General features: G+C 41.1%; 1 protein-coding gene across 2 annotated transcripts; it reads left to right on the forward strand.

The window, feature by feature from the left end:
• The first annotated feature begins 6,966 nt into the window (after window positions 1-6,966).
• On the forward strand, window positions 6,967-17,989 carry mdh2 (malate dehydrogenase 2, NAD (mitochondrial)). 2 transcript variants are annotated; one of them, XM_048237357.1, is made up of 9 exons: window positions 6,967-7,148; window positions 8,999-9,167; window positions 13,548-13,631; window positions 14,091-14,200; window positions 14,514-14,639; window positions 14,817-14,894; window positions 15,140-15,239; window positions 15,719-15,870; window positions 17,657-17,989. In XM_048237357.1, the coding sequence occupies exons 1-9, from the start codon at window positions 7,086-7,088 to the stop codon at window positions 17,786-17,788; spliced, it is 1,014 nt and encodes a 337-aa protein (XP_048093314.1). In that variant the 5' UTR covers window positions 6,967-7,085; the 3' UTR covers window positions 17,789-17,989. The 2 variants fall into 2 exon arrangements, with proteins under 2 accessions (XP_048093314.1, XP_048093315.1); XM_048237358.1 differs by lacking the exons at window positions 6,967-7,148; window positions 8,999-9,167; window positions 13,548-13,631 and adding an exon at window positions 13,697-13,720.
• The last annotated feature ends 4,206 nt before the right edge of the window (window positions 17,990-22,195 follow it).

Below are 22,195 nucleotides of genomic sequence, written 5' to 3' on the forward strand. Positions count from 1 at the left end.
AGCGTGTAAGAAGAAGAAAAAATAAACTCAGTGAAATAAAGTGTGATGTGAAAAATAATGCCAATGTTGACTCATCACCAAAATAACTAACAAGAGAAAATACTGCATTGTTCTAATTTCCTTTACAATGAACAACAGTGGTTAGCCTTGTACAACTCAACATATTGTTAACGCCTACACAACCATATCCAAAAATACTGATGTAACCTTCATACCCATGTATCAAAAGCTTAACTGAATCTAACTACATATAACAAAGGTGGGTCTTATGCCTGGTATAGTTTTAAGATTATGTTTTTTTAAGACTGAAAAGGAATATGCAGCATTACATGATACTAATCAAGCAATAACTTGATTTAAAATAACTTTTCTTGAATTTCCCCTTGGGGATCAATAAAGTATCTATCTATCTATCTATCTATCTATCTATCTATCTATCTATCTATAACTAAATGAACAAATGAATGATCAATCAATCAACCAATCAATCGATCAATCAATCCAGTTACATGCAAAGAAGCAAAGCTAAAACAAAAAACAAAAAACCATCCGGCACAAATTCATGTTAATGCAGCCATCAGAGGGAGCGGATCCCAGGTAGTCTACGCCTGAGCATCACAGTGTTCAGCCTCAGGCAGTTTTACCAAAGTCCTTTTAGGCAAGTCCCTCCACCCGGCGGCCATATTGCAATGCTTTTTGGGCACTCATCGGGAATCCTATTCGGCAGAAATGCACGTGCGCAAGGCTTCACGACACCAATCTTGCACATGTGCTCACTACACATGATTGGCACGATGTCTTCACAACACACCATATGATTGGCTCAATGTATTCACATGTCGACGTTTTGCCGAGGAAGGGGTGGGATATGTGTAGACATGTTACAAACTAGCCCCATGCATTTCTATGGAGGATTTCTTGAGTGCTGTGTCTCCTCATTAGAAAGTCTCTGGTTTTAGTTACAGTTCAGCATAGGCTGTTTAGTGCCATCTAGTGGTTATAGTCCTGGAGCCAGACCCCCTAATTTTGGTCAACCATTCGGGGGGAATAATAATGTCATTCTAGAATTAATAAATATGTGATAGCATTGTACTTGGAGTGTTTTACCACCCTGTGTATGTTAATTATATGCATATGCACAGATATATTACAGCTGAATAGACTAAAAAATATTAACTAATAGATATCCCCACAAAATGTACATAGCTGATTATTTACATTAAGTCAATCATTTTCTGTAATGCAGGTTTTCCGAAATGTTATGTATAAATGTGTCAATGAGCTGTTATCTACTAAAATATGCAATATTTTGCATACATTTCAAGTATGGAAAACTTCACAGTGGATAAAGTCATGCTCGATATTCTTCTTTCTGTTTTTTATTTTGGACATGTTAGAGTGAAATGCAGTATTTTTGAGAATGTCTTCATACATTTGCGTTAATGTTATGTTTTTCTTGCTTAGGTTTTGTAAAGGTTATTAAGAAATAGACACAGTATATTCCAATGACCTATAGTTATTGTAATCACAAAAATAAGTCTGAGGTTATTTGCAAGGTGTCAGTAACAGTCAGTTTATGTTACGAAATAGGCCTATGTGTTTCTACCCCATTGTAAACCTGTAGGTCTGTTAGCTTAAAGGTGAGGTCAGCAACGGTGCAGGAAGTTGCGTTTGTTTATGTTTATGTTTTTATTTAGAGTTATTAACACATGCTTTTATCCAAAACAACGCACATTATTTAACCAAGGACCATATGAAACACACCAGAGAGGTATTGTAGCACCCCTCTCTTCAGGATGCCCAGAGAAACTCCACACAGGGTTTCATTCTTGTTTGAGGGACAGGCTGCCCCCACTTTGTTTCCAGTTTCCGGAGCCTTGGCTGCCTATAGGGACCACCAAAAGAGATTTGCCTGGTTTGTTGAGATGAGCTAGTGACATCTGGTGGACAGAGTTTACAATGAAAACAAAAAAAAGTCTCAGACTATAACTACACAGTCCAGATATAGGATATTTACGTCAAAATATCTCTGAGAATAGTTGGCCTTTAGTAATTCCATTGTTTTTGTAACCATTCAAACAAGCTGAAAACACTCATTTATGGCATGCACTAATTTATATTATACATGGCCTTTATGACATTTATTGGCTGAATTGAGTAAAAGAGTAATACAAAAATCATGTTTTTGGTGATTTATCATAGTCCCACAATAAAAACAATGAGGGAAAAGTCCAACAGTTAAGGGAAGCAAATCCATTCTGAGAAAAGGAAATCTCTCATAAAGAAATACATGTTTTGTTCTTCTTGTTGTTGTTTTAACCATTCAACACATGTGCCACAATTATGAATCACCAATAATCACCAAAATACAGTGCATGGGTAAGTATAACAATACTTTTATCAGCCAGATGGTGTTGTCTATGAGGTTTTTACCTTTTTCAGTAGTTAGATTGCTAATTTTGGACCAAAGATCATTGCAGCTGCTTTGACAAGAGAACATGTTTAACCGGTAAAGATGTCAGTATAGCCTATAACCTTACATTTAACTCATAAACATAGAATGAATAACCTGTATTATCCTAGCCTATTAGATGCCCCCAATTTCTTTACTTCCCTTTAGAGCAGAGATATTTAAAGGCCTGCTCAACACACATGTGCTTAGACAGGCAGTGTGGCTTTCCTGCTCAACACACCTGTATAGAGACAGGCAGTGTGGCTTTCATGAACAACAAACCCACTGACCACAGAGGCCACGCATCATCACAGGCCAGTGTGGTGAGAGCAGGAGACACCGTTCGATGTTTTTAATGCCACCAAACTGTCCACATGATGCCTGATTAGCATTCATCCACAGAATCTGCTTCTCTTTACAGCAACACAACAGTAATACAGTACAGGACAGGACAGTGCAGTACAGTACAGTACAGTACAGTACAGTAATGCATTATAAAGTGGATTGCGTGTTTATTGCACATATGGAGTAGTTGTGCATCTGTCGAACTTGTGGTTTGTGGTATAGTTGTACAGCAGTCTGACTGGCAGTGGAAACTTCAATCATCTGCTTACAGGAAAAGACACAAAGGCAGCTCAGGCAAGATCATCTCATGTCATTACCTTTTGGATATGCCAGAATGACCAGCGTACTGTGTGTAGGTTTGCTTCTTTGCTTGACTGGGCTCAGGAATGGTAAGAACAACAAAAGAATAATCACATTCTAATTTATGATTCAAAATAGTTGTTATTTAGAGGAGTTACATTCTGATTGAGATGAGTTAAAATCTAGAATAGAAGAATTATTCTGATTTAGAAGAGATACAATCTGATTTAGAATAGTTACAATCTGATTTAGATTAGTTACATTCTGATTTAGACTCAGAAGTGCTTCCTGTTTTAAGTCATGGCAGGGCTCTGCAACTCTCTATGTGTCCACTAAACACTGATATCAGGTGGATATATTTCCCCCGAAGGTAAACTGATCCAGGTGGCCCCTGGCAGTGATGTGAGTGAGAGCTGTGTGGGCAGCTGGTCCAGCTATTCAACGTCCAATATTACCCAATAATTACGTTGCTAATTATTGCTATCTCTCTTACCAGTTGCCAGTGTCTGTCTTTTAAAAATTCTGGAAGCTTGGCACATTTGGCAACATCCTGCTCCAATGCCTTCCTTTCTTTTTTTACCTCTCTTTATACCATCCATCCTCCCTGACGCTTATCAGTAGGCCTATCTGAGAAAACTTTTTGGAAAAGACGGGCTAAATGGACCCAACCAACTCTTTTTGGGAGGGGAGAACTCCCTCACATGGTAGCCTACAATCCATGCAGAGGCTGCGGTGTCAGGCATAGATTGTGGATTGTGAGTAGCCTATACTTTAAGAGAAGATAGACTAACGTGACAAATGTCAATATGTTATTCCTTGACCGGCCCAAAAGTGAAGGGGCCCCGCCGGGAATTCTCCCGATTACCCACCCCGGGCCTGCCTGCAGGTGCATGTGGGTGGAGATGACTACATCCACATCAGAGTATTCCAGAGCCTTCCCTACGCTGACCTTAAGTTGGAGACGGCCTACAGAAAAACAAGACCCTGCAGGACCCAATCACTTACTTCTAAAAAAACACACACAAGATTCCTCGTATAACATATTGTGTGTTCCATCACTAGCTTGTAGCCTTGTGGTCATGTGACTGATGGGTTGGGTTGAGGGGGGGGGGGTGTATGGTTCTGCAACAGCTGGCTGGGATTGTCCATCCTGTGTGTGTGTGTGCATATGTCATAACTGCAAAATAGGTTATAGGCTTCTATTAATCAACTGATTATAATACCATTAAGTCGTATAGTGTTGTCCTGAGTGGCGCTAAAAGAGAGAGTTTAGCTGTTGGACCAGCATGCCGTGCAAGTGTACATTTCTACACAAAGTGCCAATCATAATGATGTGCTGTACTGCCTTTCCTCTTTGAACTGTGTTATTAAAGAATTTTAGTTTACTCCGAGTCCATACCCTACTGTACCAATACATGCATTGCCTATAAAAAGTATTCACCCCCCCTTGGATATTTCCCATTTTACTGCTTTCATAAATGGAATCTTGATCAATTTATTTTGGCCTTTTTGTTTACAATAATTTACAAATTTGGTACAATTTACAATAAGTATCTGCTAAGTAAAAGCAGATTTCTACAAAGTAATGTTAATTAATTGAAAATATATAATGCAAAATAAGCGATTGCATAAATATTAACTATTTTGTGCAGGGCCGGCTTAACAAAGGGGGCTGCAGCCCCGGGCCTCGCCTCTAGGGGGCTTCAGAAATAGCTAGCAAAAATGTCCAGTCAAAGAAAGCATTCGAGTGGGGCCAAAAAAAGAAAGTGAAAGGATCTAAAGGATGAAAGAAGATTAGAATTACTAAAGAAGACACCAGAATTAACAAATATGTGGCAAGCCCGGATCCAGACTGCTCAGATTGGGGGGGCAAATACAATTTTTGAGTGGGCACAATGAATGGACCATTTTCCCTACACAACATCACAAAATCATTGTTTTCCCCGAGACATTTTTATGAATTAAAAATGAAACCTTCATGGCATAGGCCACTATCACCCCTGTGAGCTAAACTATTAATATTATTTAATGTCGTTACATTGTTTTGGTGGTGGTCTAATTGAGTGCCTGCTCCTTTAAGGATGTAAGAGAGTAATTTGATTTCTGAGGAAGGCTTTCTTGAGTCTGGATTATGATTTTTGTGCCGCGATTACCCAATTAAAGTTAACAGCAACTTCAAATATCACTGTTGGACCAAATGCTTCAGACATAGACAGACATCTGGTTACGCACTTTTTTATGGCTGCGTCAAGGTTGTAACAAAGGTACATGTCGCTGTTAAATTAAATTATTGACAAACTATAACATATTTTTTAAATTCTTTTCTACTTTCATGGAGTAGACGACTCTGTTCTGGTCAAATTTCACAGCTCTCAAGTCTATCGTCTTTGTGTAAATCGAGTTTGAACTGGAAAAAAAAAGTGTTACAATTGTGCCGGTTCTCCCTTACTGACATAAAAAAGCATAATTTTGCTTGCTTAAAGATACATACCTTCCGAAATCGCCTGATTTCCATTGAATGTTGACAGCTGCTGGACTGGACGGTTGGAAGAATAACTATTTTTTTCGAACTCTCAAATAACTATGCAGCTGTGTTAAAGTCACCCAGGTGCTGTACTCAACATCAGGTGGGGGAGAGGAGGGACACTGTCCCAAACTATCAACCAAACAAGCTGGGTTACAGAAAATAACCCAACATGAGTAAAAACAACCCCACAAAATGACCTGACAGCCTCAACCCAGTGTTTGGGTTGAGAAAATAACCCAGTATTTTTTAGAGTGAAGGAACCAATCACAGGACAGAGGGGGGACAGCAAGACGATGACGACACACCGAAGCGGTTATGAGCTACGTACAGCGCATTTGATAGACATTAGTAGCGCCCAATAAACGGCTCTGGGCATTCGTAAACGTCTCAAATACAAGACTGAATGTGTAGTTCCCAGACCCCATCTCAATGAGATGAGGTCTGACGTTAACCAGGCTAACTTACTATATAATTAATTGTACAATATACCGACCAATGATTTCAGTGCAGCTACAGCGCTCAAGAATCTTTTACTTCTTTACAGCGGAAGATGAATAAATGTAACCTGACTCTCGCCAGATGACTTTCGTTACGCCTAGCTCCACTCATCCATCTGGGATCGATCCATTGGACCTTATGGGCCTTATCAAAAATCCTTGCATATGATTGGATCATTGGAAGCCACTTGTCCGTCATCTACTGACGTGCTACTTTAACCACTCACATCGAAGCCAATTCGTGACGCTGAGAACAGTCTCACAGTCGCTTCTATGCTACGTCACGTCTATGAAACTCCCGCCCTGCGTCCTGATTGGCTCTACCATACAATTTGGTGCCGAAATCACTCTCAACGGAACCGATCCCAGATGGATGTGAGTGGAGCTAGGCGGACCGAAATTCATCTGGCGAGAGTCAGGTTAGAATAAATGGGCATTACAAGCAAGCAAGCAAGCAGCAAAGTAAAGCTAGTAACCAGATATACTCCAGTGTTAATTTTGGCAAGTAAATTTAAAACTGCTACAACAAAAATACAAACATTTAGTTAAAAGACTCCAATCTGACAATACTCTTTCCCAAATCTTGTCAAAGTTGTTTGGTGTAAGGAGGCCCTGTGGAATTTATTTGACATTTCTCACTGTCTCAATGGCTTGTATTCTCCTGAACTTTGATGGCGCTGTGATTTTAAATACTGGACCACTCGTTCCTGTTCTTCTTTGGTAGCTCGCCACCCAAAGGATGATTGGCACGTTTTTTGTACAATCACAATAGAGGTTTGCTATCGTTCGTCCAATCAGAGACGTCAAGGAATATTGCGTATTTTATGTCGTCGGCGTTAGGTAGCACGTACACTCTTTCTCGACCGGCTGCTGTGGTAGAGGACGTTGGAGTCACACGGGAGAGAAACGATACGTTTTATTTAATTCGTTTTTTTAAAGTGAGGCCCCACAATCTCTGTCCAATATGTTCTCCCGCGTTGCAAGACCAACCATCAATGTTGCTCGGAGTCTTTCCACATCTTCACAGGTGAGGTATTAATTCATATTTATAGCTGCCAAGCTGCAGTAGTGACTAGCTTAGCTAACGTTAGTTAGTAAGGGCTATATTAGCCTGCTTGGGCTAGCTAGCTTGGCATCAATATTCTACTGTAGGCTTACATTACGATTGGTTATTGAAAGTGTTAGCTTAAATGTTCTGTAATGCACCACGCTTGTGTGATGATTTAATGATAGCTGGCTACTAAGGGCAACGTCATGGCGCAGGCTAGAAAGTAGTCAGATAACGTTACTTTCTGTCACTGTGAATCTGTCACTTTGCCTCAGTAACGTTATGTTAGGTTGAATGGCAAGTTACTTTAACCTCAGCTGTCAGTTAACTTGCTAGCTCAAATGTTAGCGCGCTAACCATTACGTTAGCTGCACATCCAAAAGGTCAATGCTTGATGGATGACAACGGGTGGCCCGCAATAATATCAGTGGCTAACCTTGTCCTCTTAGCATTTTCGCATTTAAAATAAGATCACATTGTTTTAACGCACCTTTGTTTCTTTACTCGGATTGCACGCGTGTTGAGGGAAAGGTTAATGAAGGTCTCTCTAGATTACGTCGGACACCTGATGAGGATGTGGGGTTGACTCTACGTTACTGTAAAGTTAACGGTAACGCTTTTGGAATCCTTGTTGTCTGATACACTTTGCTAGTCCTTTTTTGGCCTTTGAACTGGCATTGCACGTTGAAGCAAGTGCCCAACCCAACCCTAATCAAACCCAAATCAGATGAAACTCCGGTTGGTTTAGCATTGCAGTAACTTTAGCCGTCTCACGTTGGCTGGCTTGCAGTATTGTAATCGACACAAGGGCTGGGCAGATGTCATAGTTTAGTAATCGGTAGTAGCCAACATCGCGACCCCCTTGTGATTGACCCAGCGCCATAGTCTGAGCAGGCCACTGCGAAGAGTATGTCATGTAGCCGGTATTGTAGCGTAAAGCGCTTTAGTGAATTCTTAGTTCACGAGCAGGGCCTTTAATTCAAATCCCCTGCTTACAGTGAGTGGCTCTTGGACCCCCACCGCTCACATGTGACCAGTTTGGAGCAGCAGAAAGGTTACCTCCTAAAATATTGTCCTCTGACCTTTACCCTTTCTGCGTGGAGTGCTTCATGAAGGACAGGTAGTCAGTTTTTTTTATTTTTATATTAGAGCTTCTGCTCAGGTCCGAGTTTCCGGTGGACGGAGTTGGTTGGTGGTGTTCTGTTTAAGAATGTCACCTGTTCTCAGGTTCTAGAATACTGAGCATCACTCAGAGGCACTTCATGAAATTAAACAGTGCAATCTTTTTTTCTCACTGCAGAGCACATCTCTCAATTCTGCATCTCTTAAACCAGACCACAAGCACTTCTCTTGTCAGCTGGTGCACATTGATCTATCTCTGCCCCTGCCATTGCCTGATAAGGAAACCATGAAGTTGCTCAATACAGGCCAAGCCTCCTGCTGCTAATGAGTGTCTTTGTTGAACATCCTACAGTATGACTCATGCTGTACAGCACAGTAGAGTACAGGTGGCCTCAGTGTTGTCTGAGGGCAGTGCTGGGTTGCCTTCGAGGGCATATTCTTACTGGGCCATAGGTGGTGTCTGGATTCTTAATTGGACCAGCAGTCACTACTGGTCGGGTTTTACAGTTTGGGCCTGTTGATCCATAAGGCTGTCATGATGTGGGGTAAATGTTGACCTTGACCATTACCACTCCGTGCCTTTAGAGGGCAGGGTAGGGGTAGTGCTTTGCCTAGAGAGATGGGAGAGGGTCCCTTCCTCACAGTAGCCCATGGTGTCACTCTGTTCGCATATCTGATGTGTGTGTGTGTGTGTGTGTGTATATCAGAGCCATGCTAAAGTGGCCGTGTTGGGTGCGTCGGGAGGTATTGGCCAGCCGCTCTCGCTCCTGCTGAAGAACAGCCCTCTGGTCAGCCACCTGGCCCTCTACGACATCGCTCACACTCCCGGCGTCGCTGCTGACCTCAGCCACATCGAGACCCGCGCACAAGTCAAAGGTAACCTCTCGAAACATCCCACACACCAGCACGCAAAATTCGCAATTTGAACTAATTGGACATTTTTAAGGCCGCAATTAATTGTGCAGCTCATTATCTTGGAGTATTTTGCTACTCGGACTATTTGGCAACACGACAAACATGTACCAACGTTTTAAAAAGCACCATGGGAAGCAGTATGATGAATGTACAGTAATTAGTCACATTGTGTATAAACCGCAGGACCGTGTTTTATGCAAGTAAAAAAGACAAAACAAAAAAAACATTAATACCATGTTGACTGCCCCCGTGTATTAACCTCATGGCTGAAGACATTTTTCGAAATCAATGTATAAACCGCGGCTAATAGTTGGGAAATTACGGTACGCTAAAGAGAGGAGCAGAAGTAGTGCTTGCCTTACTGGGAATTTACACCAGAGCCACCAGTTGCCATCAGCTGTCTATTAACTCTAGAATTCTATTGGAACCAGGGCATCAGTTTACACCTGCTTTAATGCATGTGTTACGACTGTAAAAAGTAGAGGAAGCCTGTTTTTACGCTTCACTTCTATTTTCTCTAAATATGTTTTACCGCCTGCAAAAATGTCATTATTAAAAAGATATAGATCCAATCTAAATCCATGTTGCTGCCCTGTCATTCATTTTTGTTTCTAGTTCAGTTTGAGATGTATAGGCTTCTTTAAGTTAGTCCCTCGTTTCTCGGATTTAGTGCTGTAGTTTCTTTCTCCTCACACTGTGACATACCTGCATACACTTTAAATCGATCAGGACAGTTTAGCCCCTCGTTTCTCTAATTATACTTTCTTATTCCTCTTATAAATCACCTGCTAATGAGAATACTCAGACGACACAATGTTCAAAACCTGTAACTTGCTATACAACAATTTTAACAATTTCCCTAAAATACCAGATGTTATTTATTACTTATTACTTTGTTATTGCCTACTGTTAACTAGCATGCTATCTAGCAGTAGTGCAGCAGTACCGCTAAGAATCATGCTATCTAGCATTAGTGCAGCAGTGCCGCTAACTAGCATGCTATCTAGCAGTAGTATAGCAATACCGCTAACTAGCATGCTATCTAGCACTAGTGCAGCAGTACCGCTAACTAGCTTGCTATCTAGCAGTAGTGCAGCAGTACCGCTAAGAATCATACTATCTAGCATTAGTGCAGCAGTACCGCTAACTAGCATGCTATCTAGCACTAGTGCAGCAGTACCGCTAACTAGCTTGCTATCTAGCAGTAGTGCAGCAGTACCGCTAAGAATCATACTATCTAGCATTAGTGCAGCAGTACCGCTAACTAGCATGCTATCTAGCAGTAGTGCAGCAGTTTTCCACAGCAAAAAACAGAGTGAGGGTCATTCTAATTATTGGAAAGCATAGTGTACCAACTTAAGTGATGTAGACCAGTGGTTCTCAAATGGGGGTACGCGAAGGCACTCCAGGGGGTACGTGAGATTTTAACACTTAGAAGCCGATTACGCAAAGTGCATCAAAAAACACACCCTTTCTTCTCTGTTACATTGCTCCACAACTGTTCATAGCAGCGAGAAGCCTTTATTGTGTGAGTGATGGAGCAGAAGTGGGGCTTTCCAACGAGACCACCACTTGTCTGTACGTTAAAGTATGAAGATAAAAAAAAAAATCATGAAATTAAATCAAATTGCATCATATTTACAGTCTCTGCGTTCACCTGTGCACCCATTACTCTCGTTTGAATTACTCGCGAACCCATGATCGGATATATATGGCAAGCATATCACTATCAGATGAAAGAGGAGACACAGGGCTATCCATTGGTACCAAGTATGTCGATCCTTCTGGCTAGGGATCGACCAATTATCGGCCTGGCCGATTATTAGGGCCGATATTTAGCATTTTTATAATAATTGGTATCGGTCATTTTTTCCACCAATAAGCCGATGTTGAAATGGATAAAGAATGAAACGCACTACTTTTGTCTGTAAAGCGTCTTTCACTCCCTGCATTTGCTACTCTGTGGTCAAGAGCATTGTCCCGCCCACTACACCGTCTGATTTGTTAGTTAGCACGAATGCAGCCAATCAGGATCGAAGACTGAACACAGACAAAGTTTAGGATTCTCACTGAGGCAGACTGTAGACTGGGCTTCAGCTGTAATGGAGCTATTTTTTCGGACGGTAAGAAAGGTAGCCTACATTGCTGAAGTTGCAATGAATCACAATCATCTACACTGAAGTTACAAAAACACCACTTTGTAAGCTATTGTCTCTTTGATCCGGATCAATAAGTAAAGCACCCACTTCCTTCATTTAGCGAATTCCCGATTGATGCACGTTACTGTTTACTAGTTAGCCTACAAACTCGGGTGCTGCGTGTCGGGAGTTCTCTGCCTCAGCCTTTTTCGTTAATTGTGAATAACGGGACACCACGGCGGACATAGTATAGACAAGTCCTAAATTATGCGATAGCGAACGTCAAAAAGTCTAATTGCTCCTTTTTGAAACAGACTGTCAGAAAAGACAACATGCACCCAGGGCTAGCCGTAATTTAATCCGACCTGAACTAAATTGCGTCCTGAGCTTTAGGCTCTCAAAAGTGTAGCTTGTAGTCTACACATGGACTCAAATTGCATACTTAAATAGCCTAAGAACTATTTTAAAACTGTTTTGTTAAACTATTCAACCGTAACACTTGCCATCAGGCATGCACCTCTTCCTCTCCCTCTCCCTCTCTCGTGCACTCACGCACACGATGGCAAAGCATCCTCTTTGTGACGGGTCCCTTAACAAGCACATAGCCCATTGTGTAGGCCTAGTCTATGAAAATAATTGCTATCACTTAGCTCTTGGATTAACATGATACACAGGATTTACACTTGCAAGTGATGCAAGTTGATAGACAATTGTGTATCAAAAGAAGAAAGAAAAGTTTGCATAATTAAATGCTTTTGAATTAATTTTTTGCAGCATATCGCCTTTACTACCTACCCCCCCTTTTTGACAACTGACATATTGGTTTTACATATCGGTTATCGGCCTCTTTTTTTAGTAATAATTGATATCGGTATCGGCCCTGAAAAAACCATATCGGTCGATCCTTACTTCTGGCTTATGAAAACAGACGAAGTGACTGCAAAATAATAACGTCATGTACAAAAACCAACTGGACACCCATTACTCTCGTTTGAATTACTCGCGGACCTGTGATCGGATAGATATGGCAAGCATATCACTATCAGATGAAAGAGGAGACACAGAGCTATCATTTGATACCAAGTACATCCTTCTGGGTTATGAAACAGACGAAGTGACAGCAAAATAATAACTTCATATAGCTCGACTTACCTCACTGGTCAGCCCCAGAGAATCCCTCCACCGTGGGAATGCTATTGCCAGATTCAGGACAGTCTGCCCTACACACACATGAAATGCATGTATGAGCTATGATCTTGCTGTGGTGAGATACATGTCAAAATATAAGATTTTTTATAATACGCTTTTTATATTTTAATTCTTTAAAACTCAAAATAAAATCAATGCTAGTACTAATACATTAAATGATTGCAGATTTGCATAGCTTAGACTTGGATAGCTTATTTGGATAGCTTAGACACAATATATAATATGTGTGTGTGGCACTTACAATGACCAGAATAAATCCTTATGAATAAAGGTAGTGAAAATGCCCTAAAAAAAACTAAGGGTTAAAATAAACATGTACATAAAAAGTACAATCCATGCAAAAAAAAAAAAAAAAAAAAAATATATATATATATATATATATATATATAATTTTTTTTTTTTTTTTTTTCAGGAAAATATAAGTTGTATGTGTTTATTAGTTCCAAAGTTTAATAAATTAGACACTGATGGCACAGTGCTCTGTTTTAAGTTTTTTTTTCTCAACTAAAAATGCTTTGTGCTGGTTAGGGGGTACTTGGCTGAAACATTATTTCAAAGGGGGTACATCACTGAAAAAAGGTTGAGAACCACTGATGTAGACCATATAAACTCTGTCATATATACTTATGTCAGCAACCCGCCAGTGGCGGGTGACATTATTTTTATGTGCATTTGGCGGGTGCGATTTTAAACCCTGCACAAGAATAAACATATAGCTGCGTAACTGTAGCATGGAAGATGGAAGGGGTGTAAATTCATTAGTTTACATTTATAGGTCTTGCTTGCGGTGTAAATTCCCCGCAAGAAGTAATATTTCAGAGCCTAGTTTGAGACGAGGCCAAGCATCCAGAACCAAGTTTACTTTGTGTTTTTTTTGTTTTTTATTTTTTAAATAAAGTCTTAAAACACCCCTCTTGCTTGTTACGTTGTTGAATATAAGCTGTGTGTGGTTTTCAATAGCCATCCTGCTCACGTGGGTATCTCTGCTCCACAGGTTACATTGGTGCAGACCAGCTGGATGCAGCGGTGAAGGGATGTGAGGTGGTGGTCATCCCTGCTGGAGTTCCCAGGAAGCCAGGTGAGGACAAAGGGTAGATGGACTGGGTGAGGAGTGTGTGTGTGTGTGTGTGAGTGTCATCATCCCCTCTGGAGTGCCCAGGAAGCCAGGTGAGCGTAGCGTGTGTGTGTGTGTGTGTTGGTAGTTTATAAGTGGAGGAAAGGTTTAGGTGCAGCTGGTGTACTTTAGGAGCTGAGCAGAGGAGGTGTAGATTGTGAATGTGATGCAGCACAACTGTAGGACATCCTGTAGAAGGACAACAGGCGTGTGCTGGTACACCTAGTTTAACTGTACCGTCAGAGGTGCTGTACCTGGGGAGATGAGCCTAGAGAGAGAGAGAGAGAGAGAGAGTGTGTGTGTGTGTGTGTGTGTGTGTGTGTGTGTCTGTACCTGGGGAGAGAATCTATATATAATGAGTCTAGAGAGCTGTCTGTGTGCGCCTGCCCGCACGTCTCCTGACGCATGCCTGTTTGTCTGCAGGCATGACCCGTGATGATCTCTTCAACACCAACGCCACCATTGTTGCCACCCTGGCTGACGCGTGTGCCCGTAACTGCCCAGAGGCCATGATCTGCATCATCGCCAACCCTGTATGTACACCCTCGACCTTTGACCTCTAACACTGGCATGGGTGCTCAGGCCCTTGTGTCCCTGTGTATCACACTGTACAGCATTGCCTAAGGCGTGTTGCTACACACCAACCATGGGATGTCTCAACTTCTGTCTGAGAGCCACACACACATACACACACACACTACTGATAGTACTACACACACTCTATTCACGGTCCTTCGTGACTATGAGTGTGTTTATTGCTGAATCACACGCTTCATCGTTTTGAATGTAGCCCTATGATCTTGCTAGCTGAAGCCCTATTTGATTGTAAACTGTTGTTGTGTGTAGGTCAACTCCACTATTCCCATCACATCAGAGATCTTTAAGAAGCACGGCGTGTACAACCCCAACAGGATCTTTGGAGTCACCACACTGGACATCGTCAGAGCCAACGCTTTTGTGGCTGAGCTCAAGGTGAGGGGTGTGTGTGTGTGTGTGTGGTATTGTATGTATACACTGTTTTGAATGAGAGGGTGTGTGTGTGTGTGTGTGTGTTTGGTAGTTGGTATTGTATGTATACACTCTTGAGCGAGAGGGTATGTGTGTGTGTTTTGGTTTGAAACCTGAGTAATGTTTGTGTTGTGTCCTCAGGGGCTTGACCCAGCACGAGTGAATGTGCCCGTGATTGGAGGACACGCAGGAAAGACGATCATCCCCCTCATCTCACAGGTAAGTACACACACACACACACACACACACACACACACACACACACACACACACACACAGGCTCAACATCTGACAGATACACACTCAATCGATGTTTGATACACACACAGCCTCAACATCTGACTAATACACACAGACACACACACTCAGTGTCTGACACACACACACACACACACACACACACTACCTCTGTGACTCCCTCTGCCTTACGTGAGTGCATGTGTGTGCTGTACTTGCTCCTCTAGTGCACACCAAAGGTGGAGTTCCCTGCTGATCAGCTGGCGGCTCTGACTGGTCGGATCCAGGAGGCAGGAACTGAGGTCGTCAAGGCCAAGGCTGGAGCAGGTGGGCACAGGGCCAGCCTCGCGTCTGATTGACTCCACAGGGCCAGCCTCGCATCGGATTGGCCCTTTTTAAAAAAAAAAAATGATATTAGTTTGCAGAGTTTTAAGTTTTGCCAATTCTTTCATTTCTCACACGCCACATTGCCTGTGACGTGTTCACACCATTTTCATAGCCGAATGAGGAGTAGAGTTCCTTTTCCTGCTAGCTCTCATGTGCTTCTGTTGCCATCTGCTAACAAAACAGAGAACTGAATGGCAGTTTGCCTTCCTGTCTGGTAGCTAGGTAGAGGGACTTGTTCTGTTTCTTAGCTTTAGCTGTGTTGTTAGCTTGTGCTTCACCTCACTGTGTGTTCACTGTGTGCACTGTGTGCTCACTAATTCACGGATGGGATAAATGCAGAGACCAAATTCCTTGTATACGCAAGTATACTTGGCCAAGAAACCTGATTTACATTTACGTGTGTGTGTGTCCGTCCGCAGGCTCTGCCACTCTGTCCATGGCGTATGCTGGCGCCCGCTTCGCCTTCTCCGTGCTGGACGCTATGAACGGGAAGGAGGGTGTAGTGGAGTGTTCCTACGTGCGCTCCGAGGAGACCGAATGCAAGTACTTCTCAACACCACTGCTGCTGGGGGTGAGTACACATGCGCACATAGACACACACACACACAGACAGACAGACATGCAGCACACACACACACACACACACACACACACACACACACACACACACACACACACACACACACACACACACACACACACACAGAAAGACAGACACGTGTACACACACACACACACACAGACACGCGTACACACTAGGGGTGTAACGGTACACAGAAGTCACGGTTCGGTTCATACCTCGGTTCGGTACGAGTTCGGTACAATGGAGGGAAAAGCAAAACCAAAAATGCAGAAAGCTATTTTTTTTTTATTGTGTATCAGGCTGTACCACCTAGTGTCATACAGTCTCTTCCCTGAGCTATCTGCAACAGCCTGAAGTGTGTAATATGTAGGGTAAACAGTACAATAAGTACCCAGACTCCATCTGTAAGTTGTAAACAAAATAAGACAATCAGCTATAAAACTTAAAATAGGCCTACAGCATCTCTTATTTCTGAAAGTGCAAATTACATAGAATAATGATTTTTAAAAATCCACTTAAGCAAGACCTTCAACATCTGTGTTTACTTGTATATGGAAGGGTCTACAATTTGCCTCAATATTTTTCAGTGTGCGTAGAGTAATAATGTAGCCTACTAACTGTGAAAATATCACACTATTTTGCCGCCTTTTAAAAAAACGAAATTGCTCCTTTCATTTCATAAACACACTACAACTAGAAGTCACATGACTTTGCCCTTCGACGTTCACTCACCGTAGCATGGTTTATTTATTAGCCTGGTTAGCGTTGACACTTACTGTCTATGCACCAGCTCCTCATGTGAGAAGTTACAAGTTACCCCAACATAAAGGTAATTACCACGCGATTTACATGGCTTTCTGTCATTACGAAATCATTTAATTTAAGCCATAGGTTTTGGCTCTATTTGTATGTGTATCCAAAGGCTGGTGAAGTGCAGGGGAAGTTTTTTTTTTTATTTATTTTTTTATTTATTTATTTTTTTTCTCATTTCGGTGATTGGTAGCCTACATCATCTGGGTGATTGCTTCTAACATGTGTAGCATATATTTCCACTCACATACCCAACAACTGCTGAACAACGCCGACACAGTTTTTTATCCACCACTCTCTCGCCTGTACTACTGTAATTGAAGTTCTCAAACTTGCGAAGAGACCAGCGGATCCTCTAATCATGTGTGTCGCCACCTTAGTGCTACTATCTCTGACTGACTCGACCAACGACCTGACAAAAAAAACATAGGCGCCAATCAGAGCTTCAGAGCTAAGGCGAGGCTACAGATTAGCGTTAGGTGTCTCTAAAGAACTCCCGTAACTCTCGCTACTTAACAGTAATTGCGCATGACATTAATTAATACGCACACAAGTTTTATGTTTTTTTTTTTTTATACTGTGTATTCTCAGTGTAAATTCATGCACCGAACCGTGACGTCCGTACCGTTTCGGTTCAATACGAATACATGAACCTTTACACCCCTAGTACACACACACACCCCGACAGACAGACACGTGTACACACACACACACATTCACACACACACACACACACACACACACACCCCACCCCACACACACACCACACACACACAGATATTGTAGGTTTTCAAATCAATTCATCTATTGATGTGGGACTGAAGATGTAAATTAGCCTAAGGCTTACTCTGGTGTAATGCATCAAATGGTTACATTTATGTTTTATTTTCACACGGGCCCTTACAAATAAAATCGAAATGTGTGCATGGATCTGGTTGTAAAGTAGCCTGTTGTCCTTCACCAGAAACACGGCATTGAGAAGAACCTGGGCCTGGGCAAGCTGTCCGCCTTCGAGGAGAAGCTGGTGGCCGACGCCATCGGTGAGCTCAAGGGCTCCATCAAGAAGGGCGAAGACTTTGTGGCAAACATGAAGTGAGCGGGCGCTTCCAGTGGGTTCTCCGTCTGAGCCGGAGAACGAGCACTTATTTATGTAGTCCAGTCTCTTGTCTGTTGGGTTCGGAGCATCTCCGAGTCAAGTCTTCATCATGAGCGATGACACACATAGCAGCTTGTTACTGATCTCAATCTCTCCATGGCTTCATCAATAAACAGTGTCCTCTACCACACTCACGTGGAAGCTTGTGTGCGTTGTGTATCTGTGGTTTGTTTGTTTGTTTGTTTGTTTATCTGGGTGGAACATCATAAGGCCGCATTACTGTATGACTGCATTCAGTATAACCTGAAACCCTGGTTATGATCACCTGATTAATTAGTTACCTGTGTATATTCTATGTTCCATAAAATGTGGGTGCCAGGTTTTCCTAGGCGCACGTTTCTTTTTGAGTCTGAAAACTTGCTTGGTGGGGATTTCCCCCTCCCATCTCATTTCAAGCCACTGGTGATGCCGATTTATGTAAAAGGCTCCTTTTGGCCCGGTAGAGCTGTCCCCTTCACCTGCACCCAGACGGCAGGTGAGTCTGGACTCTTGTGCCGCCTGTTGCTAGGCCCCGTGTGATCCAGTCTCGGCTGTCGTGGGAACCGTGCCCCGTGCTGTGTCCCCGCACCATCTCTCCACCACTGGCATCACACACACACACACACACACACACTAGAGACGACAAGTAATTATGAAATAAAATATCTACCTTCTACTGATAGCTGTTGCTTTCTGTGTGTATTCATGTTGATGCATGTGTGGCAGGAAAGCAGAGCATAGGCTCATTTTTGCCAAAATTGGTTCCCCTTCAGGACAATGTTAAGTCTTTGATCTGCTGATTCCAGGGATATAGTTTTTAGTTCACAACATCAAAAAATGGCAAAGAAATGACAATGTGAAGAAACTGCTGTTAAAACGTAATTTCGGAGGGGGCCGCTGTGGCACCATATACTGGCCCAAGTGCCTACCCAGGTTCGAATCCGACCTGCGGTCATGTCCCGACCCCGTCTCTCACGGGACATTCTAAAACGCTTAACGGTGAAAAATCTTAAAGTGACAACGTCGCAAAACAACGATCAATCACCAATTTCATGGCCATATCTTGTCATGAACACTTAAGCCTGTCAAAAAAACTAAACCGAAATCCAACGATTATAGAAGGTATCTCTTAACGTTTTTTTCTTTATTGGCGCCTATAGGCTATATGGCGAGAAAAGCTTAAATGTGGTTTATTGTAGGCTAGGCCTACCTAAACAACGATCAATGATCGAAAGTTTCTCTGTCATATTGCTCCTCATAAGCACATACAACTCAAAATATCAAACCCAAAGTCCAACTAGAAATGCAATTCCGAGGAATTACACGAGGGGGTGCAGTCTGCTGGTTAGGGTGTTGGTGGGGTTGTTGAGCTTGCTGCTAGCTGGTTGGTAGGGTAATTGTGATACCTGCAAAGGTGCTTTTGGAGTAACCAAATTTGAATCTTGTGTGACATGGCATTCTTCAGATATCACACTCAAGGTGTTTTTGACCTTGACATTTGACCTTCAACCTCCAACTTCAACTCACTTCATCTTTGAGTCTATAAAAACACTCGTACCAAATTTGCTACAAGCATGTACGTCAAGCCGTTCTGGAGATATGCTGAATGCATGAGATATGGCTGGGACTTTTATTTTGACACACAGGAAACACTTTAACAGGATGTGTAGTTCAGGTAGAGCTAGATTGTATGCTTAGAAGCTGAGACAGTTGGAATCCTCACAGGTGACACCTGTGCCAGTGTTCTGATTAGCCTGGGAACTGCTCTGAGAACTACTTAACGAGCGCAGCTGGCTCTATTATGACATCACAGCCCCCGTTCAAGTCTATGGGGGAAAAATACACTTTTAATTACAAATATCTCAAAAAGTATGAACTTCTCAAAAATGAAAAACGGATAGGACGGTAAAGCCTTGGAAGATCTACGGAACGGTGTTTCAACCAAATTTGTACGTTAAGCGGTTTGGTCTGAATAGCGCGCACAAAAAGGTAAAAAGAAAAATAATAATAACTAGAATTGCAATTGCAAGGAATTACCAGTGCATGAAAATGCTAAAGTTGTGATGTAAAATATCATGTATCATAGTTAAAATAGATAATACAGAGATGGTTACTACGGTGATGCTAGGATAGACATGGTGGCTGCATAGCTTAATAAAAGTTGATAGTTTAAAAGTAGACTGTTTAAAAGCTGAATGTAGATAGTTTAAAAGTTGTTGATAGCCAGTAGATAGTTTAAAAGTTGTTGATAGACAGCTAGTTTAATAGATAGTTTAAAAGTAGACTGTTTAAAAGCTTTTGCTAACCATGCTACTTAGCTAACTTAGCTAATGTTTTCTAGCAGTTTAATGAATGTTGATATTCAAATAGTTTTATGGCTGTGTATAAGTAGATATTTGACGATAACTGAAAGTTGGAATGGCTCTAATGTTTGCTAGCAGTTATGCTAAGATTTTTAACTATGCTAACCATGCTACTTAGCTAATGTTTTATAGCAATGCTAACTATGCTAACCATGCTACTTAGATAACTTTGCTAAAATTTTCTAGCAGTTTTGTTAAACATGCTAACTATGTTAGCAATGCTAACTATGTTAACCATGTGACTTAGCTAGCCTAGCTTATCATTTTTAGTAGTTATGCTAACTAACATGCTAACAATGCTAACATGCTAACTATACTAACCATGTGACTTAGCTAACCTAGCTAATCATTTTAGTAGTTATGCTAACTATGCTAACTAGCATGTTAACAATGCTAACATGCTAACTATGTTAACCATGTGATTTAGCTAACCTAGCTAATCATTTTTAGTAGTTATGATAACTATGCTAACTAGCATGCTAACAATGCTAACATGCTAACCATGTTACTTAGTTAACTTAGCTAATCATTTTTATCAGTTTTGCTAAAAATGCTAATTAGCATGCTAACAATGTTAACATGCTAACTATGCTAACCATGTTACTTAGCTAACTTAGCTAATCATTTTTAGCAGTTTTGTTAAAAATCTTAACAATGCTAGCTTAATCTTAACATGCTAACTAGCTACAGTGGGTAGGAGTCATAGTTGATGACAAGTAACAGTTACAATGGCTGAACAGTTAAAAAAGTTCAGTAGTTTAAAGGGTTAAATTGTTTAACAGTGAAATGTTGTAGTGAGGACTTTTATTTTGAAACAGTTTTGGCAGAGGAAGCAGTTGAACAGGATGTGTAGTCTTAATAGGGCCAGTTTGTATGCTTAAAGCCTGAGCCTGGCAGTTGATCCAGGTGGCCTGAACACCTGCCATAGGATTCTAATTGCATTATTATGATGTCTGTCGGCAATGTTAAGTCTATGGGGATTTTTAAAAGTTTTTTTCTTTAATAGTTTAAAAAGTATAAAAGTTTCAAAGTTGAAAAGACATAGCAGCTTCATCCGTTTGAATACCTAATGTTACAAAGTTTGAATGAAGTTTCTAAGTTAAACTGTTCAAGAGAAATAGCGCACGGAAAAAGTGGTAAGCGGAATAATAATAATAACTAGAAAAGCATTTTCCTGAAGGAAATACAGTGCATGAAAATGCAAAAAATATGATGTCAAATATCATACAGAGTAAAACAAACTATATTGGTTGCTATGTAGATGAGGTTTAATATAGTTGGAATGACTGAACAGTTAAATAGGTGGATAGTTTATATAGGTAAATGATTTACTTGGTAGATAAGGTTTAATATAGTTGGAATGATTGAATGGTTAAATAAGTGGATAGTTTAAATTGTTAAATTATTTAGGTAGATAACTGACACTTGGAATGGCTCTAATGTTTGCTAGCAGTTATGCTAACTATGTTAACAAAGATAATAATGTTAACCAAGTTACTATGCTAACTAGCATGCTAACAATGTTAAAATGCTAAGTATGTTAACCATGTTACTTAGCTAATTTTTTTTTAGCAGTTATGCTAACTATGCTAACTAACATGCTAACTATGCTAACCACGTTACTTAGCTGACTTAGCTAATCATTTTAAGCAGTTTTGCTAAAAATGCTTACTAACATGTTAGCATGCTAACTATGCTAAGCATGTGACTTAGCTAACTTAGCTAATCATTTTAAGCAGTTTTGCTAAAAATGCTAACTAGCATGCTAACATGCTAGCATGCTAACTATGCTAACCATGTTACTTAGCTAACTTAGCTAATCATTTTTAGCAGTTTTGCTAAAATGCTAACTAGCATGCTAACATGCTAGCATGCTAACTATGTTAACCATGTTAATTTTAGCTAACTTAGCTAACTAGCTACAGTGGGTAGGAGTCATAGTTGATGACAAGTAACAGTTACAATGGCTGAACAGTTAAAAAGTTCAGTAGTTTAAAGGGTTAAA

The sequence above is a fragment of the Alosa alosa genome, chromosome 2, assembly GCF_017589495.1.
Source record: "Alosa alosa isolate M-15738 ecotype Scorff River chromosome 2, AALO_Geno_1.1, whole genome shotgun sequence".
Lineage (NCBI taxonomy): Eukaryota > Metazoa > Chordata > Actinopteri > Clupeiformes > Clupeidae > Alosa > Alosa alosa.